The sequence below is a fragment of the Eumetopias jubatus genome, unplaced genomic scaffold (genome assembly GCF_037043125.1).
Source record: "Eumetopias jubatus isolate StellerSeaLion01/CBP00866 unplaced genomic scaffold, mEumJub1_p1.0 scaffold_2, whole genome shotgun sequence".
Lineage (NCBI taxonomy): Eukaryota > Metazoa > Chordata > Mammalia > Carnivora > Otariidae > Eumetopias > Eumetopias jubatus.
The window spans coordinates 116,179,303-116,194,709 of NW_028274808.1; the positions used below are offsets into that span (position 1 = coordinate 116,179,303).

At 39.6% G+C, this 15,407-nt stretch overlaps 1 protein-coding gene across 1 annotated transcript in view; it reads right to left on the reverse strand.

Moving 5' to 3' along the window:
* ARHGEF38 (Rho guanine nucleotide exchange factor 38) overlaps window positions 1–15,407 on the reverse strand; it is a 118,613-nt gene that overhangs the window by 13,652 nt on the left and 89,554 nt on the right. Inside the window, exons 6-10 of the mRNA XM_028121255.1 lie at window positions 14,607–14,806; window positions 11,657–11,790; window positions 6,032–6,136; window positions 4,140–4,262; window positions 351–662 (exon numbers count right to left, since the gene is read on the reverse strand). Of these exons, the coding sequence (XP_027977056.1) occupies window positions 351–662; window positions 4,140–4,262; window positions 6,032–6,136; window positions 11,657–11,790; window positions 14,607–14,806 (874 nt within the window). The remainder of the gene's footprint in view (window positions 1–350; window positions 663–4,139; window positions 4,263–6,031; window positions 6,137–11,656; window positions 11,791–14,606; window positions 14,807–15,407) is intronic.

Here is a 15,407-nt window from a genome sequence, read left to right on the forward strand (position 1 = left end):
TAGTTAGCACTGAAGAACCGCTGAGTAGGAGGAGATTACAAAATTCAAATTGATAAGCTTCAGCAGAGCATCAAGCAGCTGGAGCTAAAAGGTGTTTGGCATTTGAAAAGAAACCTCCAAGAAGACCTAAGGTATGCAAGGCACAATAAACCTGAACTAGGAAACTTTCCTATGGAGAAAAGAGAAATTTAAAAACTGTGACTGGCTTCAGTTAAGTACCACCCCACCCCCCACGCCACATGCGCACATGCACCGCACACGTGCACACCATGAACAGAGCCGTTGCACATGGCTGTGGTTTCTAGCAGATCCTGCTGGCCTAGCTAGCCAGGTGCTGGTGCAGAGCTTACCGGCGCCACCGTGGAATAAACCTGCCGAGCCGCAAGTGTCAGGTCCCTGAGGAGAGCCATGAAACTGCACAGACAGTTCCACAGAACCTTCCGAGCAGCCTGGTTGAACACCTGGAGCTCCTCCACGAGCTGGGCATTGAGGGCCTCGTACTCCTTTTTGGCCAAGTCTGACTCGTCTCCTGCTGCCCGTGGTAGGGAGCTGTTGCAGTCCAGCAGTTTGTCATAGCGTTTCTGGATGAGCTTCTGAGGCCCTGTGAATAAGGACAGCAGGGCCGACAGGGGCATCAGGACGAGCCTCTGCAAATGGGCTGCCTGCCGAGAGAGAAAAGCAATCCTGTGACAGAGTAAGGAGCAACCAGTACAGGTCCTGCACTACCACCAGTAGGCTTACTTCCTCCCTGCAGGAGCTCAGAGGAAGACAGGAAAGTATGTAGCCAAGTTAAGAGACCATGTGATCTGGGGCACCTGGGTGGCTCAGATGGTTAAGCATCTGCCTTCAGCTCAGGTCATGATCTCTGGGTCCTGGGATTGAGCCCCCCATTAAAGCTCCCCCAACCCCGATCAAGTCCCATATTAGGCTCCCATCTCAGCGGGAAGTCTGCTTCTCACTCACCCTTTCCCCTCTCCTCGTGCTCTCTCTCTCAAATGAATAAATATAATCTTAAAGCGAGAGAGAGAGAGAGAGAATGTGATCTTTTTTGTCCAACTAAACCTGCTCCAAGACTTAAAACAGGGACTCTAGACTCTAACACTGAATGTAAAGAGTGAGCAAGAAGAGGAATACAAAAGTTAAAGTCTGCACACCCAAAATGCACTCCATGTTTCTCCCTAAAGCCATTGGTTTTGTCATTGGGGTCATCTCCTTCAACACTTTCCCCTTCCCCTCCTTTCTAATTCCAGAGCCCAGCGGAGTTACTCCAGCACAGGGGTGGGAGGCAAACTCCAGTCTTTGACCACTAAGACTGTGCAAATGACTCACCATATCATTCCCTTCCTTTGCTGACAATAAAAGGAGGGTTGTCTTAGAAGACACTGTATCCTATTCCTCCCACATCTGCCCAATTCCCTGGCTACCCCGATGTCTCATTTTGGGTAGACGAGCTTTTTACCATATACAGATAAGCACCTCCTTATTTTTTTAAAAGATTTTATTTATTTATTTGGCAGAGAGAGAGAGACAGTGATAGAGAGAACACAAGCAGGGGGAGTGGGAGAGGGAGAAGCAGGCTTCCCGCGGAGCAGGGAGCCCGATGCGGGGCTCGATCCCAGGACCCTGGGATCATGACCTGAGCCGAAGGCAGACGCTTAACGACTGAGCCACCCAGGCACCCCTAAGTACCTCCTTATTATAGGTATTTTGCTCCTATGATAGAAAAGACAACAGAGTTATTGCTTTCTCTTTAAATACATTGAAAGATTAAGCTGATGCTGGTTCTGTTTCTTAAATTTTTACATTTTAGGGTTAGTAATTTTGAGTCACTGAAAATGAACTTCATATTACCCCGAACCCCATGCCAGCACCTAAGTATCCTAGATTTACTTTCTTCTATTTCTCTTTCCTCCCCCTCTCTTCTGAAGTGCACTAGTATCCTATGTTTGCTGACTGCCGACTTTACGCTTTATCATATATGCATGGGTTACATGATTGTTACAGCAATTTAGAAGCAGGTTTCTCTTTTGTACCCTGGAAGATGTCCTAGGGAATCAGCGTAGGAGCAGCAGCTTTTATTAATTAAACAGCCTCTGGTAACTTTGTCTGAACTCATGGGAAATCTACAAGAGAGGGGAAACCAATCTCTTACTGGCACTAGCAATAGACTACACAGATTAAATTTGATGTCCATCTTCTAAAATAATCGATATATACCTGCAGACTGTTTAATGAGTCCTTTGACTAAGCAAAGGATCTGTTTACTGTTCTGATAAATTACTATATTGTAACTTGACTGGATTCTACAGGTAATTACAATATTACAACATAATTACTATATACATATATGTATAGTATAGACATATATGTCTGTGGTCACAGGATATCCTGTGACCACAGACATAAACTGATTCCCATTCACCTGGGCATAGGAATTACGATTGGAACAAATAAGAATTAGATTTTCTTTTAATATTTTTTCCTATTCAAAATACATACACAAGTACTTTTCAAGGTAGATAAGCATTTTTCAAAGTTAGATAAAAACACTGCTCTGCCTTTAGATAGATTTTTGAATTCTTATGAACATTTGATTTTTAAAAAGGAGTTTAATACACTTTATTCATAAGTAAAAAAAGTTACTTTTATATTGATCATTGTGATAATTATTTTAATTTAGCTTAATTTATCATCTTGTGGTTTCATGCAAGGAGGACAAGAACACAGCTCTTCTTCTATCAAATTCTGGACATGCTTGCTGAGGAGGTGTATACCATGCTCTTATGTGGTGCTCAATAAATACTTATCGACTTAATACATTGGAATTAAGCTAAAGAGCAAACCCTTAAGGACTTTTCTAAAATGTGCTGTCTGTAATTAAGCCCAGAAAATGTATAAAGAACTAGCCACACTGTTTCCATTTAACATCCATCGTAAAAACTTCTCTCTCTCTCTCTTGCTCTCTCACTCTCATTTATCTGATCAATCATTTTAGTTCAGATGTAATCCTGACTTGCCATTCCCCAGTGCCACGAAATAAGATGCTTCCGAGTGTTTTCTACTGGCAGGTGGGGCTGCATCGCTTCCTAGGATTTGGAAATATGTGGGGCTATTCACTGGATATCATGACTTGAGATTGGGGGGACATTATTGAGATTTAGAGCCTGGTACACCAGGAATGCTAAGCATCCTCCAACACAAGGGCCTCTCAGTGAAGAACTGTCTGACCCAAAATGCCAATAATGCCAACACAAAACTGCCTCTTTCAAGGACCTTCAAGATGATGAAAGAGTCTATTATGGCTTCTCTATAACATACTACTATGATATAATAATACCTAATGGAACACAAGATACTAAATTAAAATTAGTACTACTCAAACTAATTTACCAGCCAAATATTTCTAGGGTCAAGCAGGTTTTTAGGATTCCCAAGCTATGTTTTATAATTCTGTATATTTTACAGAACTCATAGAAAACAAACTCAGAGGTAAAAGCCCTTTCTCAATACGAAGGCTTTACTTTCCAGTATATAGTGTGTTAATAAAAGTCACATCTTCAGAGAGTATCTTCGCTCCTCCTGTAAGGACTCTGGACTTTCCCAGAGACTCCGTTAGGAAAATCACAGCTTGCTAACTTAATAAATCTGTCATCTATCACATGCAGACTTAAACTAAATGTTGATTTTAAAAGCTACACAGAGACGCCTGGGTGGCTCAGTCGGTTAAGCGTCTGCCTTCAGTTCAGATCATGATCCCAGGGTCCTGGGATCGAGTCCTGCATTGGGTTCCTTGCTCAGCTGGGAGCCTGTTTCTCCCTCTGCCTGCCGCTCCCCCTGCTTGTGCTCTCTTTCTCTGTCAAATAAATAAATAAAATCTTAAAAAAAAATAAAGGCTACACTGACTACTCCTAGAAACACAGTCTGGGACACTCTTAAATTTTGATCATAGTAAAAAATCTTCACTAACTCACTTTAAAATAGTTAATAATGAAAAGAAAACCTTCCTGTTTAAATCTACTGATTTTGACATTCGTATTTGCTTTAGTGCCTGTTTTATTTCTAACTCTAGAAAAATAAATAAAAAGCAGCTTTCCTCTTAACCCCACTTTCTAATCTATCTGTGAATATAAATAACTTACAAAGTCGTCACAGGGATTCAGGGCATTCCTTGGGACCTCCGAATGGCTCCTCTCCTCCTTGTCTTTGTTGCATGAGATCTCCTGGAGCTCCATGACACTCCGCAGCGCTAGGGGCATGGCATCCTGAAACCCAGGGACAAAGTCACAAAATGGGCCAAGTTCTGAAGTTCCATACAATTAAATATATCCCAAGTGTGTACTTCATCATCATAGCCCTCCATTACCACGGAGAGATAAAAGGAAAAAAAGGAAGTAAAAAAAAGTCATGAATACTCTGTACAATGAGGTTATGTGTAACAATCTCTTTTCTTATTTTCCCCGTCACTTTCTCCTACTGCTCTGTACGACAACTTCTCTATTAAGTGGACTCCATCCTAAGGTCCCTCATTGGCCATTCTTCAGCATTCAGGTCTTACTGAACCGCTTATTTTAGAAATCACTCCTTTTTGATTTATGTCTTCAGTTTCCCCTAGTGAATTTTTAAAAGAAGATGCTCATGTTTTTGTTGAACTGGTTAGTAGAAATAGAAGACTTTCCTACAGTTGTTCCCAAGTTGCATTCACTTCATGAAATGTATATGAAGGACAGGGTCCCCACTGCTCTGTCTGGCTGTTATAACTGAGTTTTGGTTTTCTTTTCACAGAAAGCAGAGCTTTAGGAAGAGATTAGCAAACCTGATTGGAAAATCAGGCTTTGCGTCAGTTAATAAATGAGAAAGGAATGTGGCTTCTTGGTTACATAACATAGAACCTTTTTTCCAAATCATCATGCCTGTTAACCTAATCCTCTTTTGGTATGATAATTTACCTACTCATGCAAACATCTGCTTTCAAAAATAGATATCCAAGATAAAAACTGGAAAATGGGAAGAGGGTCATTTGTTAACTCAGTTACGTGGAATTCTACTAATTGTCTACGTCTCCCAGTCATGACCATTATCAAGATGTTGAGGACACTATGTCTTCTTTATGAGATCCATTCTGTCTCTACTAAATATAATTATACTGCACTTCAATTGATCTGGTTGTCAGTGATTCTCAACAAGGGCGGGAAAACTTCCTGGGGGATTGGAAATTAGTGGGGTTGCTTTTTTCTTCTACTATGGTTGTGTGGGTGTATTTGCACATTGTAGTTCTTATTATTTTGTAAGAATTTATTTTCCTTGACACTGATTTTCTTTCATGTAGACCTACCTACCTAAGATTGAATTACCTGTGAATTTCATTCAGAACTCTAAAGGGGGCATTATGAAACACCAGTTACAAAATAAATAGATGTGCTCTGTTCATCTAGGGTTGTGTGATCGTATGTCCTTTTTTTAAGTTGGCTTCTCAAAGACTTACAGCTAAATTTGAGATCCACATGTGGGTTTCTGCAGTTTTTATATGGCTTTTATGTTCTGCTCTTTTTGCTCTTTATAGTTCTCTAATTTCATTTTATGTCCCCCTTTGATTTCCTTTTTTCTTTCAGTACCACTTTTAAATTTGCAAATATGTGTTTTAGGTACTAGAAAGGGATATGTTAGTATAATCCAACAAATAAAGAAAATTTCTGCCAAATCAATTTTGTATTAATGAACTCATCTCTATTATAAGGAAAGCGTGCTGCTGGTCCACCACCATGTGGCAATCATGTGAGCTTATGTCCCACGACATGGCGACTTCAACTGGGAGAAGGACGGAGCAGACACGGGAACAAAGAACAAAATCTACATCCTTATACTGGCTTCCCTCACTGGCAGTTTGCAGTCTCCCAAATTTGATACAGTATCAGTGAATTTTATCATATAAATTCGATCACATAAATGCACGAACATTCACATGTGCTCTTCAGAATAACCGTGGACATCAATACCTTCTCGTAGAAACACTGGAACCGGTTGTCTTACCTACCTGGATATGCTGAAGACAGAGGGAAATGTTCTTCACGCAATGCCTCACCGTCTTTTCTAAAGATCTAAACAGCTTTTCTTCTCTATTGAAGGTATTGTCTTTCACCTATAATGTAGATGAAATTCTTTATTTTTATAAATAATCGAACAAATCTGGTGTTTTAAAGAAATATCACAGGCTGTATTAGCCCAGCACATGACAAAGAGACCCCTTGTTGAGAAGAAAACCTTCCATGTCATGCTGACTGCCTTAGCACAGTACAGCTAGGCAGTACAGTACTGTGCCTTAGCACAGTACAAGCACACAACGCAGCTTCAGTTAGTGTGGCGAAGCCGCACGCTGCCGGTTAATCCGCCGTTTGGCTTTCACAGAGCTTCGTCTATGTGATGGTAGCTGGGGCAGGTAAAACTTTCTCTGCAGTTTCTAATGGCATATATTATATATGTACTCTGAAAATACGCCCCATTTGTGGGTTCGTAAAATAATTAATACAAGAAAAAATCAAAATTTAAATAAGATGAACATTTCATATTTTTTTAAGATTTTATTTATTTATTTGACAGAGAGAGACACACAGAGAGGGGGAACACAAGCAGGGGGAAGTGGGAGAGGAAGAAGCAGGCTTCCGGCCGAGCAGGGAGCCCAATGTGGGATTCGATCCCAGGACCCCTGGATCATGACCTGAGCCGGCAGACGCACAAGGACTGAGCCACGCAAGCGCCCCAAACATTTCATCTCTTTTTTTGTGTGTGTGCTTTATTTTTTTTTAATTTTATTTATTTATTTGAGAGAGAGAGAATGAGAGATAGAGAGCACGAGAGGGAAGAGGGTCAGAGGGAGAAGCAGACTCTCCGCTGAGCAGGGAGCCCGATGTGGGACTCGATCCCAGGACTCCAGGATCATGACCTGACCTGAAGGCAGTCGCCCAACCAACTGAGCCACCCAGGCGCCCAACATTTCATCTCTTGACTGGAACTTACTTTTTTGTTGCTATGACTCATCCCAATTAATTTCACCGTGGTTATTTAGAAAATATACTTAGCTTCTTGGCTAAAAAATGCAGTAATTCTTTACCAACTCAAATTTGAAAGGTTGAATGTGATCTTGGCCAAAAGAGTCCTTTTGTGGGGAAAACTCAGCAGAGTTAAGATAGTAGTCACATGTGTTCAGTTATTTTTTGATATTTTATTTTATTGATAAGACCCTAATTATTAGTATTAATGGTGAGAAGTATTTCTTGGCTATCATAATGGTGACAAAAGAAGAGCAGAACCAGCTTCATGCTGCCAAAATCTGTGTGAACATGCAAATGATTTGTGGCATATGGTGGGTATTCTTTGGTTTGGTCCTGGATAGTAACCATAGCTGCTCTCTGTTCATAGGTCTGTTAATTTAAGATGGTTGACCTTGGTGGGGGGTGGGATGGGGAGGATCGTTGGCCTTAGAACTGAATGCACAGAAAATAGTGATATTTTATTTTATTTTTAAACCCCTTAATATTGTTTATCTAAAAAGCTTTTGATTAAATAGGTGGCATAGTTCCTTGTAATTCACACAACATTCAATACCATCTGCCTTATGATCTCTATGCTCTAATCTAGTTTGATGTATAGAACAATATGCTGGGGCAGACTATTTTATTTTATTTTATTTTTTAAAGATTTTATTTATTTGACAAAGAGAGACACAGCGAGAGAGGGAACACAAGCAGGCTTCCCGCTGAGCAGGGAGCCCGATCTGGGGCTGGATCCCAGGACCCTGGGACCATGACCTGAGCCAAAGGCAGACGCTTAACAATTGAGCCACCCAGGCACCACTGGGGCAGATTATTTTAAATGCGGGTTTCAAGGACCCTTCACCAGCTATTTTGTGTATCTTGGCAGAGATCCAGATGATTCTAAAATAAGAGATCCAGGGATCACAGTATGAGAAATATTGTCCAGTTCTACATTCCTATAGCCAAGCCCTTCTCATGCTGTTTTATTTTGCTGGAATATGCTGCTGTCCCTTTTTCTGCATGGCAAATATCTGTTTAATTTTTTTAAGGACTCAACTGTCCCCCCTTCTATGAAACCTCCCTGGAATTCCTGTTTTTTTCACCGTAGAAAATTAATTGCTCCCCCATGTGCTCTCACAACACTAGTTAATTAAGTGATTCTCTCCATTGATAAATGGCAAGCCTTTGGGATTATTTTTTGTCTTAGTAAAAATAATAGCTAACATTTATTAAACACTAACTATGTTCCAGACATGGTGCTACAACCTGCTTTCCATTTTCTCATTTTAATTCTTCTAAAACTTTACAGCATAGGTGCCACAATTAATCCCATTTTAGAGATAAACAGAAGCTTGGGAGCTGTGGCAGGGATAGTTGATGATGGGGGAACATCCTTTTACTGACAACGTTTGCACCTCTAGTTTAAGTTGGACGCATAGCTGCCCAGCCAGCGACTACCCCTTCCAGCCTCCCCTGCCGCTGGTTCTGCCCTCGTAACTGGTTTGGGTAAATAGATGTTAGCTAAGTGATGTATTTCATTTCTGAATTTTGGCCTTCCAGCATTGTCCTTGGTACAAGACTGAAGGCACAGTGGTGACCCAACTTCAACCAAGCAGCTGAAGACAGCATGTTTGGGGAACAGCAAAACCCTCCAATTGGGGACAATTGGGTTCCTACAGAATTTTGTGCAGCAGAGCCCACATCTCAGGACTATTGTAAGAGAGAGAAAGAAATGACTATCCAGCTTCAGCTACTTTGTTTTGGAATCTCTTTGTGAAAGGAGCTTGGCCTTTACCCTAAATAATATAGAAAGTTAAAGAAATTTACCCATGTTAATAGGTAGGACCAGGATTCAAACCCAAGGAGTCTGAATTCAGAATTTCTTTGTATTCTCGATCTCTAACACAGTGTCTGGTACATAGAGTTCAATACATGTGTGATGAATTGAATAGAATCTTCCTCTTGGGTAATAGTTTTATACCCTAACTCCACCAAATATTTCACTTGAGCTGCTGACAAGTGCAAAATTGACTGATTTGAGATTTATCTCTTCTGCAGTTCAGCCTATGCAGCTGATTTTCTGATTAACAGTGAAATGCTTCATTGCTGACAGGACATCTTCTCAAAAGATTAAGGGGAAAATCTAATTAATATCCCTTCAGGCCACTTTACCTACAATTCACTTTTACTCCACAATTGGAAAATATCAGAAGCTGATGATAAATATGTTAAGGAATGTAACAGCTTCTACAAAAACCTGCTCAGAATTAAGACTTGCCTATTGTTCCTCAATAGAATTGTCTTAAGTCAGAAGCAACAATCTAAAGAGTAGGGGAGAATTGTGTGCATGACATTTACACATGCCTATGGAGGCTACAGTCTCTCTCAAATTGAATTCCCAATCCAATTTTATTACTGTTGCTTTTAGTTCAAATTTCTTGATTTTCCTTTCCCTGATTGGTGACCATACACCATAATGTCCCAAACTTCACACATTATAGTTTCGCATTGGGAGAGGGGCCTGGAGTTACTTCCTGCATGCAATGGACCCAGTGAGCCCCTAGAAAAACACAAAGAAGTATTAAGAACAATGATACATGCCACGGATTCTAAGAATGTCCATATTGGATATGGAATAGGAAGGAAGTACAGCCACAAGAGGAAACAAAAACAAGGCTTGGAAGAAGTTGATTATACTGACAAGTCCTAAAGAGGAGGTCACTGCATGCCATATAGGGCCATAGGGCAATCACTGGTTTTGGTCATGTGGCAGAAAGGAGCAAGGGGAAAGTCAAGGTCAGAGCCTTTATTGTGGTTTTTGTGGGCAACCCTATAGAAATAGCTGGTCAGGATAAACAGTTTAGGATGGGCCAGTTTGGGTAATTCCCATGGGCTTTGGGCTTTCATGGTGGTTTCTACTTGCCTGGTACCTCGTCCTAGGATGACTTAAGGCAGAAGAACACTGGCTTGGTGTATAAGAGATAGATTAGAAAGTGTGGGGGGCTATAGACTCAGGGCTTGTTTCGCATATGAAAGAATTGATCCCAGCTGAGCCCTTTGCTTTCTCTAAGAATGGATTAGCCCTGGGAGGAGCATCTCTCAGGGCCCAGCAACTTTTTCAAGATGTCAAAACATAAAATACAGAAAGTAAAAAACCTAATACACCATGCATAAAGGAGTTTATATGTATGTGAGAAGTAAGAAGTCTGTACATTAAAAGTTGGTAAGCAGTACTACACTGTAGTGATATGAAATGATGAGGAGGATGATGATGATAGCCAATACGTATTGAGTGCTTACCATCTGTGTTAGGTACTTTCTTCATATGCATCACCTCATTTCATCCTCACAAGCCCTCCACGTGGTAGGTCCTAGTATAATCTTGATGACTCCCTTGGATTTAAGCTATGTGCCCAAAGGCATATATTGATTAAGTGGCAGAAGTGACGTTCTAATCCAGATTTGGATGACTTCAAAGACTTGGCCCTTACTTTCTGCCCTGTGCTGACTCCGGCAAATGTTCACGGTTCCAGGATTGGAAAACACTCAGCAAGCTTGCCAGGCATTCAGAAGAGGAAGAGGCCACTACTACCTTAGGGTCAGAAAGCTGCAAAGACTTAATGGAAAAAAGGAAAAAGACCATGTCCGCTAAAGAGTGAAGTAGATAGGACAAGCCAAAGAAAACCAATGCTGAACTACCATACGGTAGCCTCTAGTTCAAACTAAAAACCTTAGAAATGTTAACATAATAAGTGATGAAATCAGGCAAATGAGAAGAAAAAAAAGTACCATATAGTATCTTAAGAACTGCCCTGCCTTCTTTTGGTTAGAAGCCCAGTGAATTACCATCTCCAGGCCATGAACTTTCTATCTTGTGATTCTCAAAGTGTGTTCCATTGGTCACTTACTTCAAGGTCATTTAGCTTCAAAACACCTGGAGTTTTGTAAAAATACAGACCACTAGGTTGCACCCTTGAACCAGGTGGAGCCCTGGAATCATTTGGCAAGCTCCTCAGGTAATTGTTCCACACCTTAAAGTTTGAGAGCCTTTGCTAATCCATCCATTATTTATTGGGGGTTGAGATGAAAGTGGTTCAAACCAGGCTAAACAGCTGACACAGAAAAATTGCCCAGTAATATAACGTGCATGGGGGTGCAGAGAGAGGAAGAGGGTCAAGGCAGTCCACTAAGGTAGGCACCTAAACCCCCTTTTCTTAAATAGGTGAAATAAAGATAAGATGAATATTAAGGGAACCCAAAAGGAAAGTGAGGTTTTTAAAAAGCAGAGATAATAAGTTAGGGATAAAAGGAGGACATTGCCTTGGGTGCGATCATGTACTGGTTGATGGTGAGAGTTAGGACGTCTGGGGCATCCCACATTGACCCCTGTCTTCACGTCCTTTTCTCTCCTTTGCTTCCTGAGTGGAAGCACCGTAGCTAAAATAGTGTCAAAACCACCCACACTCCATTTCCCCCAAGAGAGGGAGAAAGAAAGAATCAGCATCAGGCAATGACCTTGATTCTCAGTGTTCTAGAAACAGCTCTGATAACAACCAACAAAACCCTCACAAAAATATCAGCATTCACACACCCCAGGAGGATGTATATGGCCGAAGAAGAAAAATTACCTGGGGTTCTCCTCTGGTTAGAATCTTTAGGTGATTTGTCACTCTTTTTGATTTCTTGCTAATTGAATGAATGTTTAGTTTAGACAATTTATCTTTAAGTGATTCCTCCTCATCATTCTTCTTGTATTTTAGAACTGAAATAGAAGAATGCAATCACATATCTGAACACGTGCAACATAGAAAGTGTGTGTTTCATCCAAAGAACTCAAGATCCATATTTAAGATAGAAATCTATGTGATCTTTGACCCTCTGACGCAGAAGCAATATGCTCCGGCCCCGCTGCCTGGGCATAAGCCCAGCTGCCCAACCCACTGACTGGAAACTCAGCTGTCCAGGGGCTTGAGCTCCTCAAAGCCCATGGTCCATTTACCTTCCACGTTAAAGAAATCTCCGACACTGGAGAAAAACTTTCTCTCTTCTCAGATAATACATTTGTTATCTTCAGTCTCTAGAATGAAGCATCAAAGCCTAGCTAAGAAGACTGCACCGAGCATAAGGAGACCTCAGACTCTGGAGTGGCTCTCCACTAGCTGAGACTTTTGGGGTAAGTTGAGTCACCTCTCTGAGCTTTATCTTTTTATCTTTAAGATCACTTTCACCTCTCATATTGTTCAAAATGTTAAATATTTCTAACATTCAGTTTTGGTCAGTGTGCTGGGAGATGGGCAATCTTACACACTGTTGGTGAGGATTAAACCAATACAGTTTTTGTGGAGAACATTTGGGCAGAATCTTCTAAACGTATTGTCTATGACCAGGAAGTCCATGCAGAGAATTTGCTTTCCATAATCAAGCATACAAAGTTTTGTTTGCTACAGCATTTTTTTTTCCAATAGCACAATATTGGAAACAATCAGAAAGTTTATCCACAGAGGAAGAGTTAACTAAATTAGGACACACTCAGAAATAGAATACCAGGGAACCATTAAAAAGAAGGCCAATATTAACTGGAAGAATGTTCATGATATGTAATTAAGTTTAAAAACCAAGCCCAGCAAACTGTAGTGCCACACATGTTCAGGACAGATGGTGAGAAGGAGAAGAAAGAGAAAGAAGAAAGAAAATAGAAAAAAAAAAAACATAGAAAGTCTGAAAGAAATTTATGACATGTCAGCTATGCAAACTGGAATCATGGGAGTGGAAAATTTTTCCACTTTAACACTGTGAAGGAGTTTAAGCAAACAGAAAAGTAAAAATAATAATATAACAATTTTCTTTCAGCCTTGTCAAATCCTAACATTTCACCTTGCTTATCTTCATAAAAATAATCAGCTGAAGTTTCTCTGATCCCCATCTTTGGTCCCTTAAAGGGGATTATGATCCTAAAGAATGGGGTTGACTATATCTGTATCTATTTTTACACATTTATTGTATATGGATTTGTACAATGCATAGTATTGTTTTGAATGTTTTCAATGTTTATACAAATGCACCATATTGCGTATATATATTCTTCTGTCACTTGTAATTTACTTTTTAGAAAATTCAGTATTGTGTTTTTGAGGTTTATTCAATTGACACATGCATTTTAATTTTTATGTTCTCATGGTATCATAGTGTCCAATACACAGTTTGTCCATTATCTGGATAAATATGTAAGCTATTTTCTTCTTGTTTTTATGAACAATAGTAGTTACTAGTATACCTGTCTATGAGCATATGGGAAAGAGTTTCTCAAATATCTAGAGATTGATTTTCTGAGTCTTAGGTGTGGGCATCTTCAACTTTACTAGATATTGCCAAATTGTTCTCCTTAGTGGTGATTCCCACTACATTCTCACCTGCAGGTTGAGATTCAGCACCTAACGTTATCCCTAAAAAATCCTTTCGCTAGTCTGATAGGATGGGAATTGTATGTCATTGTAATTTTAATTTGCATTTCTCTCCTTATAGATGAAGCTTAGTGTTTAAAAATGTATTGGTCTTTCTGAATTGCTTCCTTTTATTATTAACCTTTTTTATATTAGAATGTTTTTATTATTGATTTAATATCAGTAATTATATATTTATCCTTTGCCTATGGACTATCTTTTAATTTGTTTATGGCATCTCTTCAACTTCTACAACTTCTACAACTTTCACTTTTTTTACTCTAGGCCCTTCTTTATAATTTTAGTTTATTAATACAAATACATACTATTTTTCCAATAAAATTTTGGAAAATAAAAACAATAAAAATAAATGAAGTTGTTGGAACACTTAGCGCCAATGTCCTACCATTGCTGTAATGTTGAATTGAGATTTAATGTTAGAAGTACAAAGCCAATTAAGAACTAACAGACACAAATCACACTGACAGAGGACCCACACAATCTATCCTGATGCATTACTATATCGGGGATGACAGAAACCATGTAATTGTGCCTCCTGTTTTGAAATCTACATTCCACTTCAGACGTGAATTTTATATCTTGGCTAACAAATACCTAACAATAATTTCATAATTTGAGAAAGAAACATATTTGCTCCCTTCAATGGGGCAATTATTTCTAGAAAATCTCCATTCTTTATGTGCCAGAACCAGATGAGCTTGATGAATACATCAAGCTGGGCCTGTTTCACCACTGATTTGGAGCAGCTTCTCACTGCTCCAACTTCCTGGCCATGCCATGTCTCCTTCTTCCCACACATATTGCCAGTGACAGTAGGACTATGTGCTATGGTATTTTCAGCCCACAGTATGTCACCAGGCATGCAGTGGTCAACAGAGGTTGAGTATAGGGCTGCTTGATTTTTTTTTTAAATTGTCATTTTTTTTTTTTTTGTGCCTCATGATCTCCTGAATCCAGCTGGCCAGGCAAACTACTCTGCTCCTTAGCCTCTAACTCTAGGTATCAAATGATCATGATCACAGCAACTGCTATAACTACTTAGATATTTTGATTCTCAGAAGTATAAGCATAACACCCCAATCACAGAAAACACTCAATTCATCATGTCTCTTCTTACCTAAATCTTTCCGTCTTTTAAGTTCATTGATGTTCACATTAATGTCTTTTACTGCAGTGAAAGCATCTCCCAGCGCCCTGAAGTCTGGGTGAGAGGGAGGGGTGGAGCCCCGGAGTTCACACAGCAAGAGGGGGTATTTCATTACACGCTGGATTGGTTTGATCATCAAAGAGCCCATGTCCAGTAAGTTTGGCTTGCCTCTACAATAGAAACAAATAATATCAGTTTCACAGACTTTTGTCTTATTAACTCCTTCTCATTTTTGTGATTTTTTATGATAAATTCTGAAACCGTTTTTCTCCTTTATTTTTTTCTCCACTTGGCTGCCTACACTTTCTTAAAAAAAATGAAGCAAGAGCAATGGATGACAGAGAGAAGCTAGGCTGAAAGACCCTACTCCTAAGCAAAAACCAATAAGAAAACACATGAGTGTATCTGTCCACCAAGAAGGACTCAAAGCAGGCTTTCCATCCATGTTCCATTTACACCTTTTTTTAAAATAACAAGATTCATAATAATAGTGGTAAATAATTTCAGAATGCATTTTTCCATGATAACCAAGAAAAATGCATTTTACTGATGGTATTTTTGTGATTATTAGTGAGGAAAAGAAATTCATTATTTAAAAAGATGACTTGCCAAGTATAGTCCAAAGAAAGCATCATCTGCTCTGTTCTACCAAATTGAATAGTTGAATTCATAATGTTTCAGAGGTTCTACCACAGTCCCCAAAAGAAATTTATAATAAATGCAACAGTTCTCTAAATTAATTATTAATACCACCACTATCACTAATCATTG